This window comes from Temnothorax americanus, unplaced genomic scaffold (assembly GCF_048541705.1).
Source record: "Temnothorax americanus isolate GAGA-0224 unplaced genomic scaffold, ASM4854170v1 Scaffold6, whole genome shotgun sequence".
NCBI classification, from domain to species: Eukaryota; Metazoa; Arthropoda; class Insecta; order Hymenoptera; family Formicidae; genus Temnothorax; species Temnothorax americanus.
Window position 1 is genome coordinate 4,697,458 of NW_027509751.1, and position 17,480 is coordinate 4,714,937.

The window sequence follows — 17,480 nt, forward strand, 5'->3', positions numbered from 1 at the left end:
ACATACACATACATTAATTCAATTGAATTGAAAATATCAGCAGAACAAAAATTTGTCACAGTTTTTATCACGGACTTCCTGTTACAATGAAGAATAGATCTATATTGTAATAATTAATATGTAACTTTAATTTATAATTATAAATTACTGAGATTAATTATAGAATTATATATATTGATATGTAACTCTGTAATTATAAATTATACACAGATTATAAATATATAAATCTATAATTACAAATTACAGATTATTAAAGAAATAGTAATTATTTGTAATATGATTTAAATAAACCGTCGTTATACAAATATGCTTAATTTTTAAATTAAAAAGCCTGATTTCTATTATATTGAGATTCCGAAAATAATGTGCTGATCCCACAGAGTTAATCATTGCATGTATTCTGTATTGGTGTAATATTATATAGTATTCTCAATTTTTTAAGTCTTGCTATCATTATTAAAATACTTAAGCTTCCCTTTCTCTTGTATGAATATCACTTAAATCCCTTCGCACAAGTTTCTCTCCTCTCTCCTCTCTCCTCTCTCTCTCTCTCTCTCTCTCTCTCTCTCTCTCTTCCCTCCTTTCTTCAACTTCTATCCTCTTCCTTCTCACTTATGCGGTTCACTTCCAGGGTAAACATTTGTATAACTTTCACCTCGCTTCACATTCGCTCGTGTCTTACCATGAATAGTTCAAAGTAAACGCGCGTAATTGTTTACTTGCACCTCACCAAGAATTAAAGGTCTTCCGCTCGTCAATTTTCCTAATTAGCGCTAATTATCCAAGCGCATGCGTGCGGAAAGTTACGAGCGGGATCAATTTTGCGCGCTGAGCTTATTCTGCACCTCATATCAATAACGATATAAAATCACAATGATTGTGTAAGATTATATCGGTATTGTAAACAATAACTCTTTCAATAAATATTTGTTATTTAATCGAGATTCACGTGATCTTTCGATTTCGACTAAAATTCTTAATAATTCAATTATGTAGTTGTACTATTATCAGCTATTGTTATATAAACTATTTTCGGCAAGGACCGCAAGCTTGTACTACACTATTGTATGAGCTTGTTATATGGTAATGATTTATTGATGTGAAATGGCGTTGGTAACCACAAAGCGCAAGACAGAATTGAATATATCGAGAATTCGGTGTAATCGAAAACCTCAATAATTCAATTTAATTGAATTGAAAATGCCACTTCGCTTTCTGCTATTTGAATATTCTGATCTTAGAAGAGATTCTTGAAATTCAAACGATAGTATTTCGATTATTCATTGAATTCTTTAATGTTGTTAAAGTGACTCAATAAAATGATTCAGAATGTAAAATAACTCACAATTTTGCAGTGATAAATTGTTACATATATATGAATTATTTCTTGCTGATTGCCGAATTTTAAAGATAGTTAATGTCAATATACTTTACTTTGGTGTCTGAGGCACACAGTTTCTATGGATATGTAAAGAGCTGAGGAAGTTGAAACCACTTGGAAATCCGCAAGAGAGAAAATTATCGGGACGTCCAAACTTCGACGGTCCGTAGGATAAAATTATGCGATAGCTTTTGCAGCTTTTGTTTCGTTTCTTACATAAATTATGAATAATCCTCTAAGTTCCTCCTTCACAGAACTTATGTCGTCGCAAGGCGCGAGTTGATTTTCATATATTAATGATTGCTATAATCAGCCTGCGGTAATAATAATTTTAAACACTCCACGAGTGATATAATAAAGATACATATAAAATAGATATATTATCTATAATGAAATTAACAGAAAAATATACTCGGATTAATAATAACGATCGGTATTGTGCATAATATAATTTTATATAATTTTTTTACGTATAAATATCATATCACAATTAAAAATTTTATAAATTTCTATTAAAAGTTGTCAGATAAATCAAATAAAAAATAATAGTGATAAAAATAAATAAAAGAAAAATTTTATAGACGAATAAAATAAATAATTTCTATCAATTCTATTTTATTATGAGTTGCGGAGAGAGAGCGAAAAAGTATAGTATTGTCTGTTGCAACAAAAATAAAACAAAAATAAGTTTTAATTAACAGAAAAATTCCCGAAAAACTTTTCTACAGTTGATTTAATAAAATATACACCACGATAAATATCTGCATAAAGTAAAATTTTATTGTAAAAGAATTATTTAAAAATAAATAAACGATAAATTTTTTACAGAGTTTCCAAATCACCAGTTCAATGTGCATTTTAGTTTGAGAGAAAATATGCCTTCATGATTATTTGCGTAAAGAAATACTTAAGAACAATTAACGTTTTCAAATAGTAGGCATACCTTTGGGTTGGCTCAGGCCGTAAATAACGGGCGACGCGGTAGCTAAATTCTAGTCCGGCCCAAGTAGAACGTAATTAGAAATCCGCCGCGAGAATCATTGCCAAGTGCCGAGCTGATTGGGATTATCGCGCGCTACAAATTTAAATAACCCTATGAAATTTCTGATGAAGCAGCTATAACAGCAACACTATTTTATGATACTTTTCATTCTTCAGTAATCCCAAATAATCAATTTATTTAATAATAATTAAATTTCGAAATTATTAACATTGCCTTTTAATATTTAGTCAGAAAGAATGCGTTTGATGGCTTTATTAATGACCTATAGTTATTTTCTCATCAAAATAATCAGTTGATTGAGTTTGTGGTGGTATAAGGTTTAGCCAGACATTTTAGGAACGTCCGGTATAGATTTAATCGAGACCCGGTGTTACCGGGCTCACTTCCGCGTCATAAAATTGGAAGCGAAACGACGATTCTTCGCCGATTAAATCCACCGACGCGTCAATTACTAATTTTGACGTGCAAGCCAATATTTGCCCCAACCGCTGGGCTATCCCGCCGTATAACTGTCGATATTTATGGAGAACAACTCTTTAATAAATACACATATACTGGCGTCGTGCCGGTGTCAATCGCCGTCCCGATACACCTCGCGAAATCGATAATCGTTTCTCGTTTATCGGTGATGCGAGCTTTTTGATGATTTCCCGATAAACTTTTCCGTCGCAAGCAATCAAAGTTACAAATTGGATTCGTGTGACGAGCGACGGCAGAGGCGAAGATATGCGTGATATGTTGTAAAAATAACGTGGATTATATATTGAAGACACTGCCGAAGGATCCATACAACCGTAACGCACGATCCGTGATAATTATTCCGTCGATTATTATTGCCGATATAATGTCAATTCAATGTTGTTTAATCCCTTAAGTGATATACTGGGTTATGCGCAATGGCTTTACTCCCTTTTCCCCTTCCTCCTCAGCTATCTATCTCTCTCTGTGGCTTTAATCGTTTACTCGATTTCCTTTAAATCGAATTCAACGTAGTTATATCCGTCTTAAGCATTGCGATAAGATAGTATATAAGCACGTATGTGCACATATCATCGAACGTATTAATAGGTTGAATTCAATATCTATATATGTATAACTATATGTATTAGGTGCTGCGAGAGATTATACACCATGAATTTTGACAATTCATTGATCAAGAATATTTCAATACGGGCAGATCTGTTTTAAATTCGTTGTTCAACGAATGATTAATGTATATTTAAGTAAAAAGTATAAAGCAAATGAAACAAATGATAACAAATAGTAATGATGACGATGATTACAATACACGCGAATGTGTAGATGGCGTTCTAGTATCAAAGAGACATTCGCAATCGCTATAATTGGCGCGATGTTGATTAATTAACGCCTCGCAATCCCATTGTGCAACAGTTCGTTTCCTACTTTTGCGAAATAACGCGTAAAACTAACGAGATCGTTAGTGGCAACCGGCCATTTTTACGGGAATTAATCGATACCTGTGCCGATTAATTGAATTAATCCGTCATTCCCCTTTTCTCATTTCTTTAGTCTTTCTTTTCAAATAACGACATTAACGGGAAAATTGAATGAGCTTGTATTAAATCGATAAAATAAAAATATTAAGTGCTTCTAAATAACGAAGATTTATATCGCATCTTAATTTGTTTGAGATTCTATTTCAGATATTCGTGAAATTAACTTTTATCTTCAATTACTTTCCTTTTTCACTGGAAGATATGATGAAGGCTGTTTCTGTCTTGAACTTTTCTGTAGATATACATTTATTGTGAATTAAAAACACAGCTGATTTTTGCGGAGTATTATTTTACGTAGATCTTGTAAAAATTGTTATGCTTTCCATATTTTTTATGTAATTATTATTTAAGATGGCAAGGAAACTAGAACATATATATATATATATATATATATATATATATATATATAATTGAATTTTCTTTTCTCTCTGCTTTCAGGCGATGAAGATGAGCAAAGTGGGCAACCAGACCAATTCGCAGGACCCACAGGCGGTGAATTCACGCGTTTTCGTCGGGAACCTCAATACATTTCAATGTAGCAAGACCGATGTGGAACGAATGTTCCAGCGCTATGGTCGTCTGGCCGGTAAGTTTTATTAGTAAAAAATTGTAATTGGTAAAAATTAAGCTACTGAGGTAAGGTCATTAAAAAATGGATTGCTGAAAGCTTTGCGTACAAATCTTTATCAAATATAATATATGTTTTAAATTAGACATTCTGAAAAACAAAACGATAAAAAGCGGACTGCGTAAAAACGTATAGCTAAAAAGTGAAATGTTAAAAAATATCTGTCAAAAATATATCTCTTGCAAAATATGCTCAATAATAAACCGTGCATGGAAAATAAAGAGCTTAACAATATCTTAATTGTTATAAAAGGAGTAATTTTAAACTAGACAAGAAATTTTATACATAATTTATGTTTTACTATTTTAAATAAAATTTATTTTTGAATTACTGTATCCATCACGCTTCTAAAAGTGATATTACGGATATAAGCAAAAATATTCGATTTTATTTAAGCCGTTAAAATTTATATTTTTCCTGTCTAAGATTAAATGTGTCTCCGTGTAAATGGTAAATTCATATCTATAGAAGACCGGCAGACTATCCGATTTCATTTATCTTCTTCGCATCTTAATTCGTTTCAATTATACCTCGTGGAAATATTTAGCAGAACCTAAGCGATTCCATCGGAATAATTTTTTCGCAATCCCACCGCACACGCGCGCGAGCGTTAATTCTGCGAAGTACGAACTTTACTCTCGGCGAATTTAAAAAAGACAGCGATATGCATAAAAGTAAGATAGCGACGCGACGTAAGAAAAATCGATTATCGCGCGGAAAGGAAGGATCATTTGGTTATTTCCGAATGTTGTTCCCAATCCTTCCCGCGGCGTTCCCGATAAATCGAATCGCGTGAGAAATTGGCGGCCTGATAACATTCGATAATTCGCGATCGAATAACTTATTATCCGGCGCGGAAAAATTGCATCGGGAAGAATAGCGGAAGGGGCAGCGGGGCCCCGGGAAAATGGGATCCCGGTAACGCAATTTGTGCCACGGCGACTTGACCTTCGATAGCTCGAATTGGATATCCGTCGGTCTCCAGTTTCAGGAGGAGCGGCACGATGACTGCCGCGCTATACCTTCTCTTCCTTTGTAAGCCGTAACTTCGTTTACTCCGCAATCGCAGGATTTGTTATCCCGGAAAATCATTTTTCCGCGGGGTCTTGTCCCCTCCTCGGGAATGAAATTACGATTGCGATCTGGAGTGATAGATAGACGAACGATAATAAGCCGAGAATGACCATGTGAGGTCGGCCATGATAGATAGACGATCGAGACAATATCAAATAATCTCTCGCTCTTTTTATTGAATTTATTGTGAACTGTTATGTATTACAGTTCAACATATATTTATATATATATATATATATATATATATATATATACACAAGAAATTCTACGACTTTAATTTAATAACCAGATTATCTAACACATTTACAAAGTGAATTGATTTTTTCAAAACATTCAACATTGTATATCTTCACGACTAAGCTTCAAAAATTGTATATTAAAACAGAATACTCAACTGAGAGATTAGCTAAGGAATACAATTCTTGTCCGCTTTAACTCGATCCGCTCTAACTTTAGCTTAAACCCTACGCGTACATAAAATAATACATAAAATGGATGAATATAGCGCAATAAATAATGTAACAAGCCGTGTCAACGGTATAAGATTATGTAATAAGGACGAAGAATGCCGCGGAATTAGCTTCGTGCCGACGCAGGTGATATTGGCGTTCCAACGCCGAGCGCGTCGTCGGATATCACGGGTAAGTTATCCTGCCCCCGCTCTGTCCAGCAAAATCGCAATTTCAAATGTCGGATGTCGAAATTACAAGGAGCGCTGCTAGCTGCCGATAAACAGCTTACTTTCTCAATAAAGGACGAAGACAATATAAGAGCAACTTCGACTTTGCAGGAATTAAGGCGCTCGCCGGATTAGAGGGACGCCGATACGAAGGATAAGCCGCGTCCTGTACGGAGGCGACGCCGCGTGCAATGCGCGATAGCAGATAAATTACAAATTCTACGAATCGAATCTCTTTTACAAGCAACGTTTAACGCGGAAATGTATACAATCTTCGACTTTCTGGGGAATTGCTTTTGTTTGAAATCCGGCTTAAAAACGAAATCCTCTACAAAGATCGCACTAATTTCAGTAATATTTTTCTAATATTGTAAACTTTACATCTTTGTTACAAGACAAAATGAAGAGAGATTATTAAACGCACATAGCTGCGCTCTGCCCTTTGCGTAAGAAATATTTCAATAATAAATATAGAATATAATTGTTATTAAAATTGTAAATATACTAACGGATTAATTTGAAAAAATTTACGATTATTTCAACATTCAAACACCGGTAATTTTATAAATAATTGAGTTTAAATATCTTAGCAAAACAAGAGAGATAAGCAAATTTCATTAATTAATATAATTATAAAAATTGTTTCTCATTGCACTCAATTTGTTTATGTGCATTTTATTTTAACAAACTTTGAACATATAGTTAATAATTTATGTCACGAAGAGATATATTTTAATGTTGAAAAAGAAAAAATTGAAAAGCACAATCAAATTTTTGTTATGTAAAATTCAATTTTTTAGTTGTCTAGAAAACTAAACGAAGAGAATGGCAATATTTTTTGGACATCCTATATATGCAGCTGCATCGAAAGAAATCGTCACTAGAATGATTTAAATCTATACTATCGAATGCCCAGATAACAACACTAGAGATTCTTTCTGCCGACAAGTTTTCCAATATAAAGTCGATATTTGTTCTATCCTAAATGCCAAAACATTGGAAAAATTCACTGCAACAGGCCCTCAATACAGCACTGTTGTTATCGAGGCACTTGGTTGTCACTTTATATAGGGAGTGACGACTTTTACAAAAAACATATAGTTACGAAAAATACAAATAATTGTTACAAAGAGTGGACTTGGTCTGTTTTTATGGAGATATTCTATCGAATCAAACTTTGATTTCCATTTTTCCATTTCAATATTTTGCCTTTCTCGCAATTGAATTTATTCGGTCTTTTATTGTGAACTAAAAAGGCAAGTAAATAAATCACGTACGACTTTTTTATTAGTTAAAAGTTTAAACTTTCCGAGTTATTAACAGTAGTTTTCGTACAAAATTTTTACGTTTTATCTCACTTTGAAGGAGATGTTGAAGGTTTTACTTTTATCTATTTAATATGGAGTCTCTTTGTGTGTGTGTGGAAAAAACTTATTGCATACTATTTTTCTTGTATATATATAATTTTTTACTTTCTTTTGAATATATTAATATTTAAAGTTGAAAAAGATTAAAATTGTTATTATATTAAATTTATTTATATTAAGTTTTTTTATTTTTAAAATCTTGAAAATAATATATACACATCGCGAGTCGAACAAGATAAAAATAAGAATTCTCACTTGCTTTAAATTGATTTTCAATGGCGTTTACATCTGGTAGAATCCGAAATAAAATAAAACATTTAGTGTCAGAAATTTTGTTTGGAATTTTTTTTTGAAGTTAATTGACACCGATATCCTATAATGATTCTAGAGATTGATAAAGTCGCCCGTCACGAATTGTAGGGAGATGTAGGTTTGAATCTTGGCTGGAGTGATATTTTTCGCAGTGATTTTTTTACAGTGGCTTAAGAAAGATGTATACAGTATACAAAATTAACACATAAATATTATTTTTAGATTAATAGAGAAGTCAATGTTCTCGTTATAAGCTAAGCTATACAAAGAAGGTCAGCGGCCAAAACCCGAGTAAAATAAGGATGTTGGTTTAAATTAAAATTTAGTTTATTTACAATAATATATTAAAAACAATTGCAACGTTTCGACTATATTTAGTCTTCTTCAACAACAATATAATTTAAACTAGATTTTATTTTATACCAATATCCTTATCTTATTCGTATTTTGGGTGTTGACTTTTTTACATAATTTATTACTATTAATAGGCTAAAGACCAAGATTCAGCCAGACTGAAAATGGCATCTTCTCTAATTAATTGTATAATGATTCCGTTCTTCATTCTATATCAGATTTTGTAATAACATTAAATTCTAATTGTGAATGCATAGCAATTTTGAATCGATCTTGCGGTCGAACGAAATCCCACGAGCATCTCTGCAAAATCATGCGGCTGATTATATCACTATTAGCGTCTAGAAACGACAAAAACGACCGATATCTCAAATAGTTCCGTAACGGTTTTCTGATGCGCTCTTGTCGGGATGCGGTTTCGATATCGAAATCAAATAAATATTTTTATTTAGAAAACGCATTTTTCGTGTGTTAAAATAGTTTTGATTTTTATTAAACAAGAACCGATTAGAGTTCGTCAATCATCATAACACATATGAAAATAATTTATAATATTTGCGCGGTGAGGATTGGAAGAATTTTGTTTTTACACATGCTAAGATTCTACTAGATTGTGAAACGAAAAAAACTTTAATACATTCTATGAAAAATATATGGAAGAAAAATATCTATAAGCATCTATATCTCTCATAATCAACTGCAGATGAAATAATGTACATTTACGCCAAGAGTTCAACCACGCCCGAAAATAATATCCAGAGCACCGAAAAATAAAATAATGACAGACGAAGAACGTCGTATCAACCGGCCCGCACCTCGCACATTGCACTTACGATCGCACATTTCGCTATCGCGGTTTTTATGACCAGAATAAATTTTGTTGCGGAACGATCTCTTGAGCGACGATATCGAACTCCCGCACCCGTCTCGCGTGCACAAATGCACACATAACACCTCCGCCGTCCCCTTACGTATGACATGCGCGCAGACAGCGATTTAAATTCCGGAATAAACGTTACGGCGATGGCGAGTTACGTTACGGGGATCGAAGATCGATACGATCGACACAACGATCTCCTTTCGACCGATACGCCGCCCCTGAAAATGTGAGGGGTGGGATTAAGCTTTGAGATATGGGGATGATATAGTGCTTTATCGGAGAGTCGAGCTCCGAAGCGCTAAATGTTTCGGGAGATCGACGGGGGGGGGGGATCGCTATGTAATACATGATAAATTTACTCTTGCTTGAAAAACGAGAAATAGGTAGATCTGGAGGTTAAAATTCGAGAAGAAAAAATTATGTCAAATTGTGATCCCAACAGCGATAATAATGCGAAAACATATTATGTTTCCGTACGATAAAACATCTGCTAAAATTATTTCAAATATTTACTTTTTTTAGAATAACACGCATATATACTGGATTTTTTCGAATTTTAAATAAAACTATCGACATTCGATAATCGGTGTAGCAAAGAATTTAAAAAATTATATTACATAACTACGTTTAATTGAAATTTCTACGAAAACGAGAATTTTCAATCCTAATGATTCAAAAATATGATCGATAAATTAAAAAATTAAAATTAAAAATATAAATATATGTATATACATTTTTAATCGTACATAATTTTAGTTTTATGGTCGGAATGCTACATAAAAAGAAAGAAGAAAAAGATGAAGAAATCTGATGGACATATACTTTATAAACAAAAGGGTAACATAATTTATTACTAGTGTATTTCACGACAAGTGTATATTAGACTGAGATTTGATTTTTTTTAAATCTCTGTTCAACAACCGGTGTATACTGAAGAATGAGCTGATAACAATAGCGACGATGAAAGCTATGAACATCTCTTGCGCCGAGCTTCGCGATGAAGCGGAGCGAGAGGGAGGGCAGATTCGCACGGACAGTATTTGCATTCTAGCGCGTACACGCCCGCGCACACGTCTGTGTGAGTGCGAGTGTGCGTATTGGTTAGATTTACATATTTGTTTCGGCATAATGAATTCCATGCATGGTCAGCTGCTAACCACGCAAAAGTTATTACGGGTACACAGATTACAGGTCGCGTCCGTGCGACTTGCCGCTCCGGCAAAATCGACCGGCAACAACGGCGCACTTGTTTTTATTAATTTGGTTTGCAAAAATGTTTAATATTCCCCGGAGCTGTATTTAATTGTTCGGAAATGTCGTTATTTAATTTGGAGATTTTTTGCTCCCCAGCTAAAGTTTGTTCAATTAAATAATAAGATATATAAGCCGTTTTCGGTCTAAGCTTAGGCAGCTCAATATTATATTATTTCCATGTATATATATGTATTACTATAATACATATACATACAAATTACAGTGCCAGACTAGAGTCCAGCTCAACAGGGTTTTCTTTCCCCGTTAATTTTTCCAAGCCCGTTTCCTTGGCAGTGGTTTCGCTAGATAGTAGATAGAGACAGTGGGAATCTCGTTAATCCATTCATGCGCGTCACTAATTAGATGACGAGGCATTTGGCTATTATAGAGAGTCATAGTTACTCCCGCTGTTTACCCGCGCTTGATGCTTGAATTTCTTCACGTTGACATTCGGAGCACTGAGCAGAAATCACATTGCGTCAACACCCGCGAGGGCCGTCGCATCGGAAATCAAATTGAGCCGCCTAAGATCTAAGTTTAGACCGAAAACGGCTTGTATCTTATTCGATTGTGTATCATAGCGGTCTTGTTTTTTCTCTTATTATTTGTTCAATTAAATTTTTGTCCTATGTATTTTGCGCGGGGATAGTTTTCTGGAGAAAAAAAAAGTTGCTTGAGAAAGTTCGTAGCTATACGAACGATAACGCTCTTTCAATGTATTCCATATTTTTCAAATGTTTGTGAATATTCCTAAAAATCGCGCGGTTCTCTTTCGTGTTTAATTTTTTTTTTATAATTTCAATCATTTATTTTGCAGTTCTCTCATGTATAAAACATATAGGATAAACAGGATGGTTTATTTAAAAGGACTCATTCGCGATCGACACCATTACTGAAAGCTTATTTATGCCGAGTGTATTTTCAGATGGAATTTACAAAAAACCTATAAACTATATTTTGTAAAGATATTTTTTAAAATAATTTTAAGGTCAGATAATGAATTTAAATAAATGAATTTAGATAAAGCTGTATATTTTTTACAGTTTTTACACGAGCGTATATTAATGAAACTTTTTACGCTTTTCCGAGCTCGCTTATAACTTACTGATAAACAATCGTACTGGTTGTTGTTATAAACACCATGTGTTACATTTTAAAATGTTTAATAATAAAATAAAGAATATCAAGCTCGTATGGAATAAAACAATAAAAATAATAAAAAAAATTATGTACATTGAGAATAATACGTATAATAAAACCGTAAAACGATTGAGGTATTAATATTTTTTATCCGAGTTTATTTATTTTACAATATCTGCGAAATGTGTAATTAATTTTTTACATCTTTCAGGTATCTCTATGCACAAGGGTTATGCATTCGTGCAGTTCACAAATCCGTTTGACGCACGCAGTGCGTGCCTCGGTGAAGATGGTCGCACCGTTCTCAGCCAGATTCTCGGTGAGTAAACTCTTCTATTCTTTTACCATATTATTTGGAGAGTTGTTTAAAAAGACATAAAAGAAGATTGGACGTGCCTATTCCTAGCAAATCAAGCCTCGTTAAAAAAAGGCTTTATATATATATAATAGTCTGTGACGCCGTGTGTAAAAGATTGTGGATATTATTATTCTATAATTATGCCATATTCTATAATTGTATCACGCATTCCCCAACATTTATATCGTACAAAGTATTATAGAAGAGTATTTTCTGTGTACAATGATATTTTTAAGAAAAAAAAATTGTTTATTCATAGAAAATCTCGAAAGTGACAAGATTATGGCGGTGAAAGCCTTTTTTTTATCGATATATCGACACATATTGACACATTGTAAAGCGATAATGAAACACAAGGATGGAAAAAGGGATTCGCATTAATATGCAACGACGCATAACATGCCATGCGATATAGGGGATCGCTTTTGACATGATCACTTATTCAACACTTGGGAGAAAGTGTATCACTCTAAGCGTTTAGCGGCGCAAAAAAATGACACCGAACATATTCTATAAGACATATTTATGACTTACGCAAAAATATAAAAAGCATATTGCAAGCCTGCGACAGATATTGACGATGCAATACCAAAAATATCGAAGAAACGTAAATTTTTCGGATAATATATTCCAATCGACTTTTTTAACGAAATTATCTCCCCTTATTTGCGAGAGGGACGTGCACAATATATCGAAATAATTTTATAATACAATTAATCGAAATTTTGTTCACACAATTTTCTATTAACGGAAATCTTCGAATTCGATAAAAGTCTATTCCAAATGCAGTATAGTTATCGAACGCTACGTAAAATTATTAGGAAAATTGTAGCTGCGATTTCGAGGATCTTCGTTACATCGTTCTAAAAAAAAAATGTATATCTTACGTGAAACGTTTTATAAACTTGCTCTCGGAACGGAAACGAGAGGTTTGCTTGAAAAGTCACTCGGACGTAAATTGCGGGAATCGCGTGTATTTCCCTTGCGTCTGACATCCTAATCCGGCATAGCTGACGTGGGTAAATGCCGGTCCTTAAGATATTAAATTAGAAACACCGCATTCGCATTAGGACGCGCGCGAACCAGAAACTGCGGAAACCCGGCTGCAGCCGGCCGTAGGGATATATACCGCCGATCGTTTGGTTATGACACACGGCATACACTATCTTACAAAAGCGGCAGGGCCCCTGAATAAACCGTATACGCGTGAAATAAACAAACGGCGACGATGGGATTGAAATCCGGGACTTAACGCTGAGTGCAGTAGCAGTCCATGCGCGCCGCGGCTACCATAAAGCACTGTAATCGGCCAAGTAGAGTAGACCATCGTATCCCATAGTATTTCCGAATGTGGGCAATATTACGTAATTAGCAAATCTTCAGTAATAGAGCTTAATTTCACATTCATATGGCATCAAAGAAATCGTTCTAATGACTTATTCGCATCTCTTCTTTAATCTGTTGATATTCCCGATACCGTATCGCGCTATCAAATTTGATAAATTTGTAATTGAATAAACGGGCGCGTAAAAATGTATAAGGCTTCTTTGAAATATATTTATGTGGGAATTTTTGTAGGATTAAGAGTGAAAGAGATGCAGCATATGTGTGTGTCGCGCGCATAACTTTATTTTATATAGCTTACTCTCAATTACATCAATTTATTTCGACAGACAGGGATTATATTGTATAGACGGAGTTTATAGAACGTGAGAGGACTGTGATCCTTATGGAGCTTTGTAGAGTTCTGAAATATTCGCACGTTTATTTGTCATCTATGAAAAACGTTCATAAGATTTTCGAACACGCCCATGGGACATGTGAGATTGTTGAGGCGTATCCTATACGTCCCTTGTATAATCCATGTCCTTCATGTCCTACATGTGCCACGTATGCTACCTCTCGAGTATCGAATGCGCGTATATCAGCATCGAATTTTTCAGGGCACTCTTCCCTACCTCGCGTCGCGTCGATACTTTTTCGGCCGTCTCTCGCACTAGTGTCGTTGCTTCGTGCGAGTGTTTCGAGACTCATATTGTGTCAAATATATGCCCTTTAACTCGACTGAGCAAAAACAAAAAATTACATTCCGCAATCTGTTAATTATACGCGTGTAATGCACGGGAATTAAATTAGACGAATACGTCATGCTGTATTTCACGCGAAATGAGAAACGCGACTATTCGAGAGGCACACGAACTTCCATGGAACGCGTTGGGCTCCATAGAAACCTCCATAAAACCTCAGAAGTTAACAATCTTCTTTTAAATTTCTACGGAATTTCTGCAGTTTGCAAATTACGCTTCCGGTTCGAACGCAGCTCGCAGCCCGACCCCTTTACTTTTCCCCCAAATATTTCTCACCGTTCCCGCATTATATAGAACGCGCAGGAGAGCTGTCCACCCTCCTATTTCTAACTCGCTATCCTCCTCCCCGCCCCTGCGGCAAGTCGCACTTGTAAATGCACGCCATCGTCCGCGCGCTCGCGCCCGCCCGCGTGTGTACGTGCTTGTCCGCCCCGGAGGTAGGCGAAGCATCGGGCGAACCGCCGGAAACACAGTTCTTGCATTAGCCGAAGAAAGATTTCTGGGGTAATCGTGGCGACGAAACTGCCATCCCGGGAGAGAGAGAAAAAGAGAGGGGAGAGAGGGGGGAAGAGGACGAAGAAAGAAAGAACGCGCACGCGCGCTTGTCGTTCTTATTGGCGCGAGTTAGACGTACGGGGACGGAGGTTGGTAGACGGGAGGGTGGTTAGCGACGGCTAATTCCATTGGGTGTGCGAACGAACGGAGTAAAAGAGTTCCCACGCGATAAGCTTTAACCCTTTGACGCTGCTTGTATCTCCCAAAAAGCGAATCGATCTTTTCTACCGGGTGACGCGAAAAAGACGAAAACGCCCAACGATACCCTCGAGTGCCCTGAAAAAAAACACCCCCGAGAGAGAGATCGTAAGCGAGCCTCTCGATTTCGGTTAATTTACTACATTGCCACTACACGTACCCCTGAGACAACGAATAACGAAATTAATGAAATAACACATGTGTGTCCTGTATTATTAAAAATTAAAGAATCCTCAACGCGGATTTTATTTCGTATTCAAATTTTTTTTGTTTTGACACCTCTTCCTGAATTTCACATTTTTCAAGACACGTTACAGCTTAACTTTTGCAAACGTTCGCGTATTCACAGATTAGTGCAAAAACGCATTCTTTTTTTTTTTTTTTTTTTTTTTAATTCCGGAAGTTCTGGAGAACTCAGATTAATATTAATTGTGATATTCACTTAGCGAACGTCATCAACGTTTAATGTCGACTATCCGGAAGACGAGGGTCACATGACGAGAGTAATGCGCGGCATATGCAAATACCGTGTGGACGATGATTTATTATACTAATCTCGTTACGAATTAATGTGCTGATTTATGATGCCGCGGTCCTTTTTCACTCTTCGCAAGGTGTCCCAACGCCGCTTGAAAACGCGGCATAAGTCATCCCCGTCGCACGGATTTTTTCAAAGCCGACCCGCCCCCAAAATATCCGTAAATCTAGCGCATTCGTATATATTAAAATCTCCAGAAATTCCTATATTTTTTCGCAATTTCTTGTTGTGACATCAGCAGCCCTTAATTAAGCGATTAAAAATCAAATAGTGACGAGTTACGATTATAAAATTTTATTTGATATTCAAAAGAATGCGTGGAACACATTATTTTTAAGTAAACTGAGTAGTGTCAAAATTTATTAATTTAATATTTACCAGAAAATGTGTGTGTGTGTGTGTGTGTGTGTGTGTGTGTGTGTGTGTGTGTGTTTTGAAGATCTTACTAACAATTAATTCCATATTTCTCAAGGAAATTGATCACGATTCGCTTATAAGGAGGCAGCGTAAATTAATAGTTGTAAACTTGTTACAGTTGCGCGATGAAGTTTTGTCAATGTGTACATTGCATGTACAACAGCATTTTATTACAAATGCATACAGCGTATGTATATCGCGGTTTGTTCAATGCAAAAATACTATATAAACGAATATATACAGGGTAATTCGGTGAGTACCTCGCAATAATCTCGATGCATTTGTGAATAACAAGTTTGCGAATTGCTCATGTAAATTGATACTTTTCCATTAATTTGAACTCTTGTACGCGCATCCCAGATATTTGTCCTCGCTCTATCATGTGTCAGAATTTCATTGCAACTCCATATGGCGTACGGTGTATTCTCAAGGATATACGAACAGCAGAAACATAATAAAAATAGGATGGGGAACAGCGGACGCAAGGTTGATAACGCTGGACGTTGTAATTTTTGTTCTTCCGGTGCTGAAATCCGATATGAAACTGAAGCACTATACCGTCTTTTCGGGTTGGAACACAGCTGCTCTATTTTTATTTTTTGTTTCTATTCCATTAATGGATCGGCTCCTTTTTTTCGAGGTTGAATCATAAACACTTAATTACATAAGTGCATTAAGATATTATTTTCAACGTGAAAGCACAATATACGCTGTTGGAATTAGGAAAAATCCGATGTTCGAACGAATAGAAGAATGCCACTGAACCAGGTTTCACCTCTGGCAACGATCGAATGTGCAGGTGATACCAATGTAAACTGCGAAAATGTGGAAGAAAAAACCAAAATTGATATTTTGCATTTGAGGCCACAAATGACTCCGCTTAAATGACAGGGGGTTCGCATTAGTTATGAATTCTAACGGAAGCAGGAATGGATTCTACAGCGTGTTACGTACGCGCGCGATGACGCAACGCTCCAATCGCTAAAAATGATCCGCCGAACGTGCCGCACGTGCTTCAATCTCTGTCTCGTCCCAAATCCGCCGCTAATTAACAGCAACGCTCGCATTGTTTAATTTTATTATGCAACGTTATTTTAAACTTCAGACCCGTTTATCCGCCGCGAACACAACACGTCGTGTTGCGAGCCGGAAATTCCGCTAATTAGGGAGGGCGTATAATGTAATTGCGCTCGGGATCTACCCCGTCCCCTCGTCCTTCCCCCTCGTCCTTTGCACCCTCGTCCGACCCCTCCTCGCCCTACTTCGCCCCGTCGTTGAGCGAGCTCAAAGTAACCTTTTGCGTGAAATGCGCTTACACTAACGAAGTCCGTGCTCGTTACTGGTTACATAAACGATAACCGGCTCAAAGTGACGCTCTCTCAGTGACACGCAGAACCGCCGCGACGCTGGAACGTTTAGTCGGGCGCCGCGATGCTCCTCCGAGCCCCACCAATAATTCTCAAATATCCTAGACTCGCGTTCATGACACGTCGAAGATCAAAACACTATATAAGAGCGACACTCAAACTATGCTGATTAGGTACTAACTTCGTCGTTCCGTTCGGATCTATCCGATCCTATCCCCGTTTTTTAAACACGACGATTCTATAGAACATTCTAATATATTTATCAGGATCAATAAGGACATAAGGATCACGTTAGATCATATTTGCAGTCATAAAACTCACTCTTTTCTTGATAAACTTGAGAAAATTAAAATTAAAATTAACTTTTGATT

At 35.9% G+C, this 17,480-nt stretch overlaps 1 protein-coding gene and 1 long non-coding RNA gene across 3 annotated transcripts in view; one reads left to right on the plus strand and one right to left on the minus strand.

Moving 5' to 3' along the window:
* Window positions 1-17,480, plus strand: part of LOC143904943 (uncharacterized) — a 110,909-nt gene that overhangs the window by 27,046 nt on the left and 66,383 nt on the right. For both annotated transcript variants that reach the window (XM_077419957.1, XM_077419956.1), the window contains exons 2-3: window positions 4,340-4,487; window positions 11,801-11,908. In XM_077419957.1, coding sequence (XP_077276083.1) covers window positions 4,343-4,487; window positions 11,801-11,908 — 253 coding nt within the window. In that variant the 5' untranslated portion in view covers window positions 4,340-4,342. The remainder of the gene's footprint in view (window positions 1-4,339; window positions 4,488-11,800; window positions 11,909-17,480) is intronic.
* The window catches only part of LOC143904944 (uncharacterized), a 236,569-nt gene that overhangs the window by 26,466 nt on the left and 192,623 nt on the right, over window positions 1-17,480 (minus strand). The gene's annotated exons all lie outside the window — the stretch shown is intronic.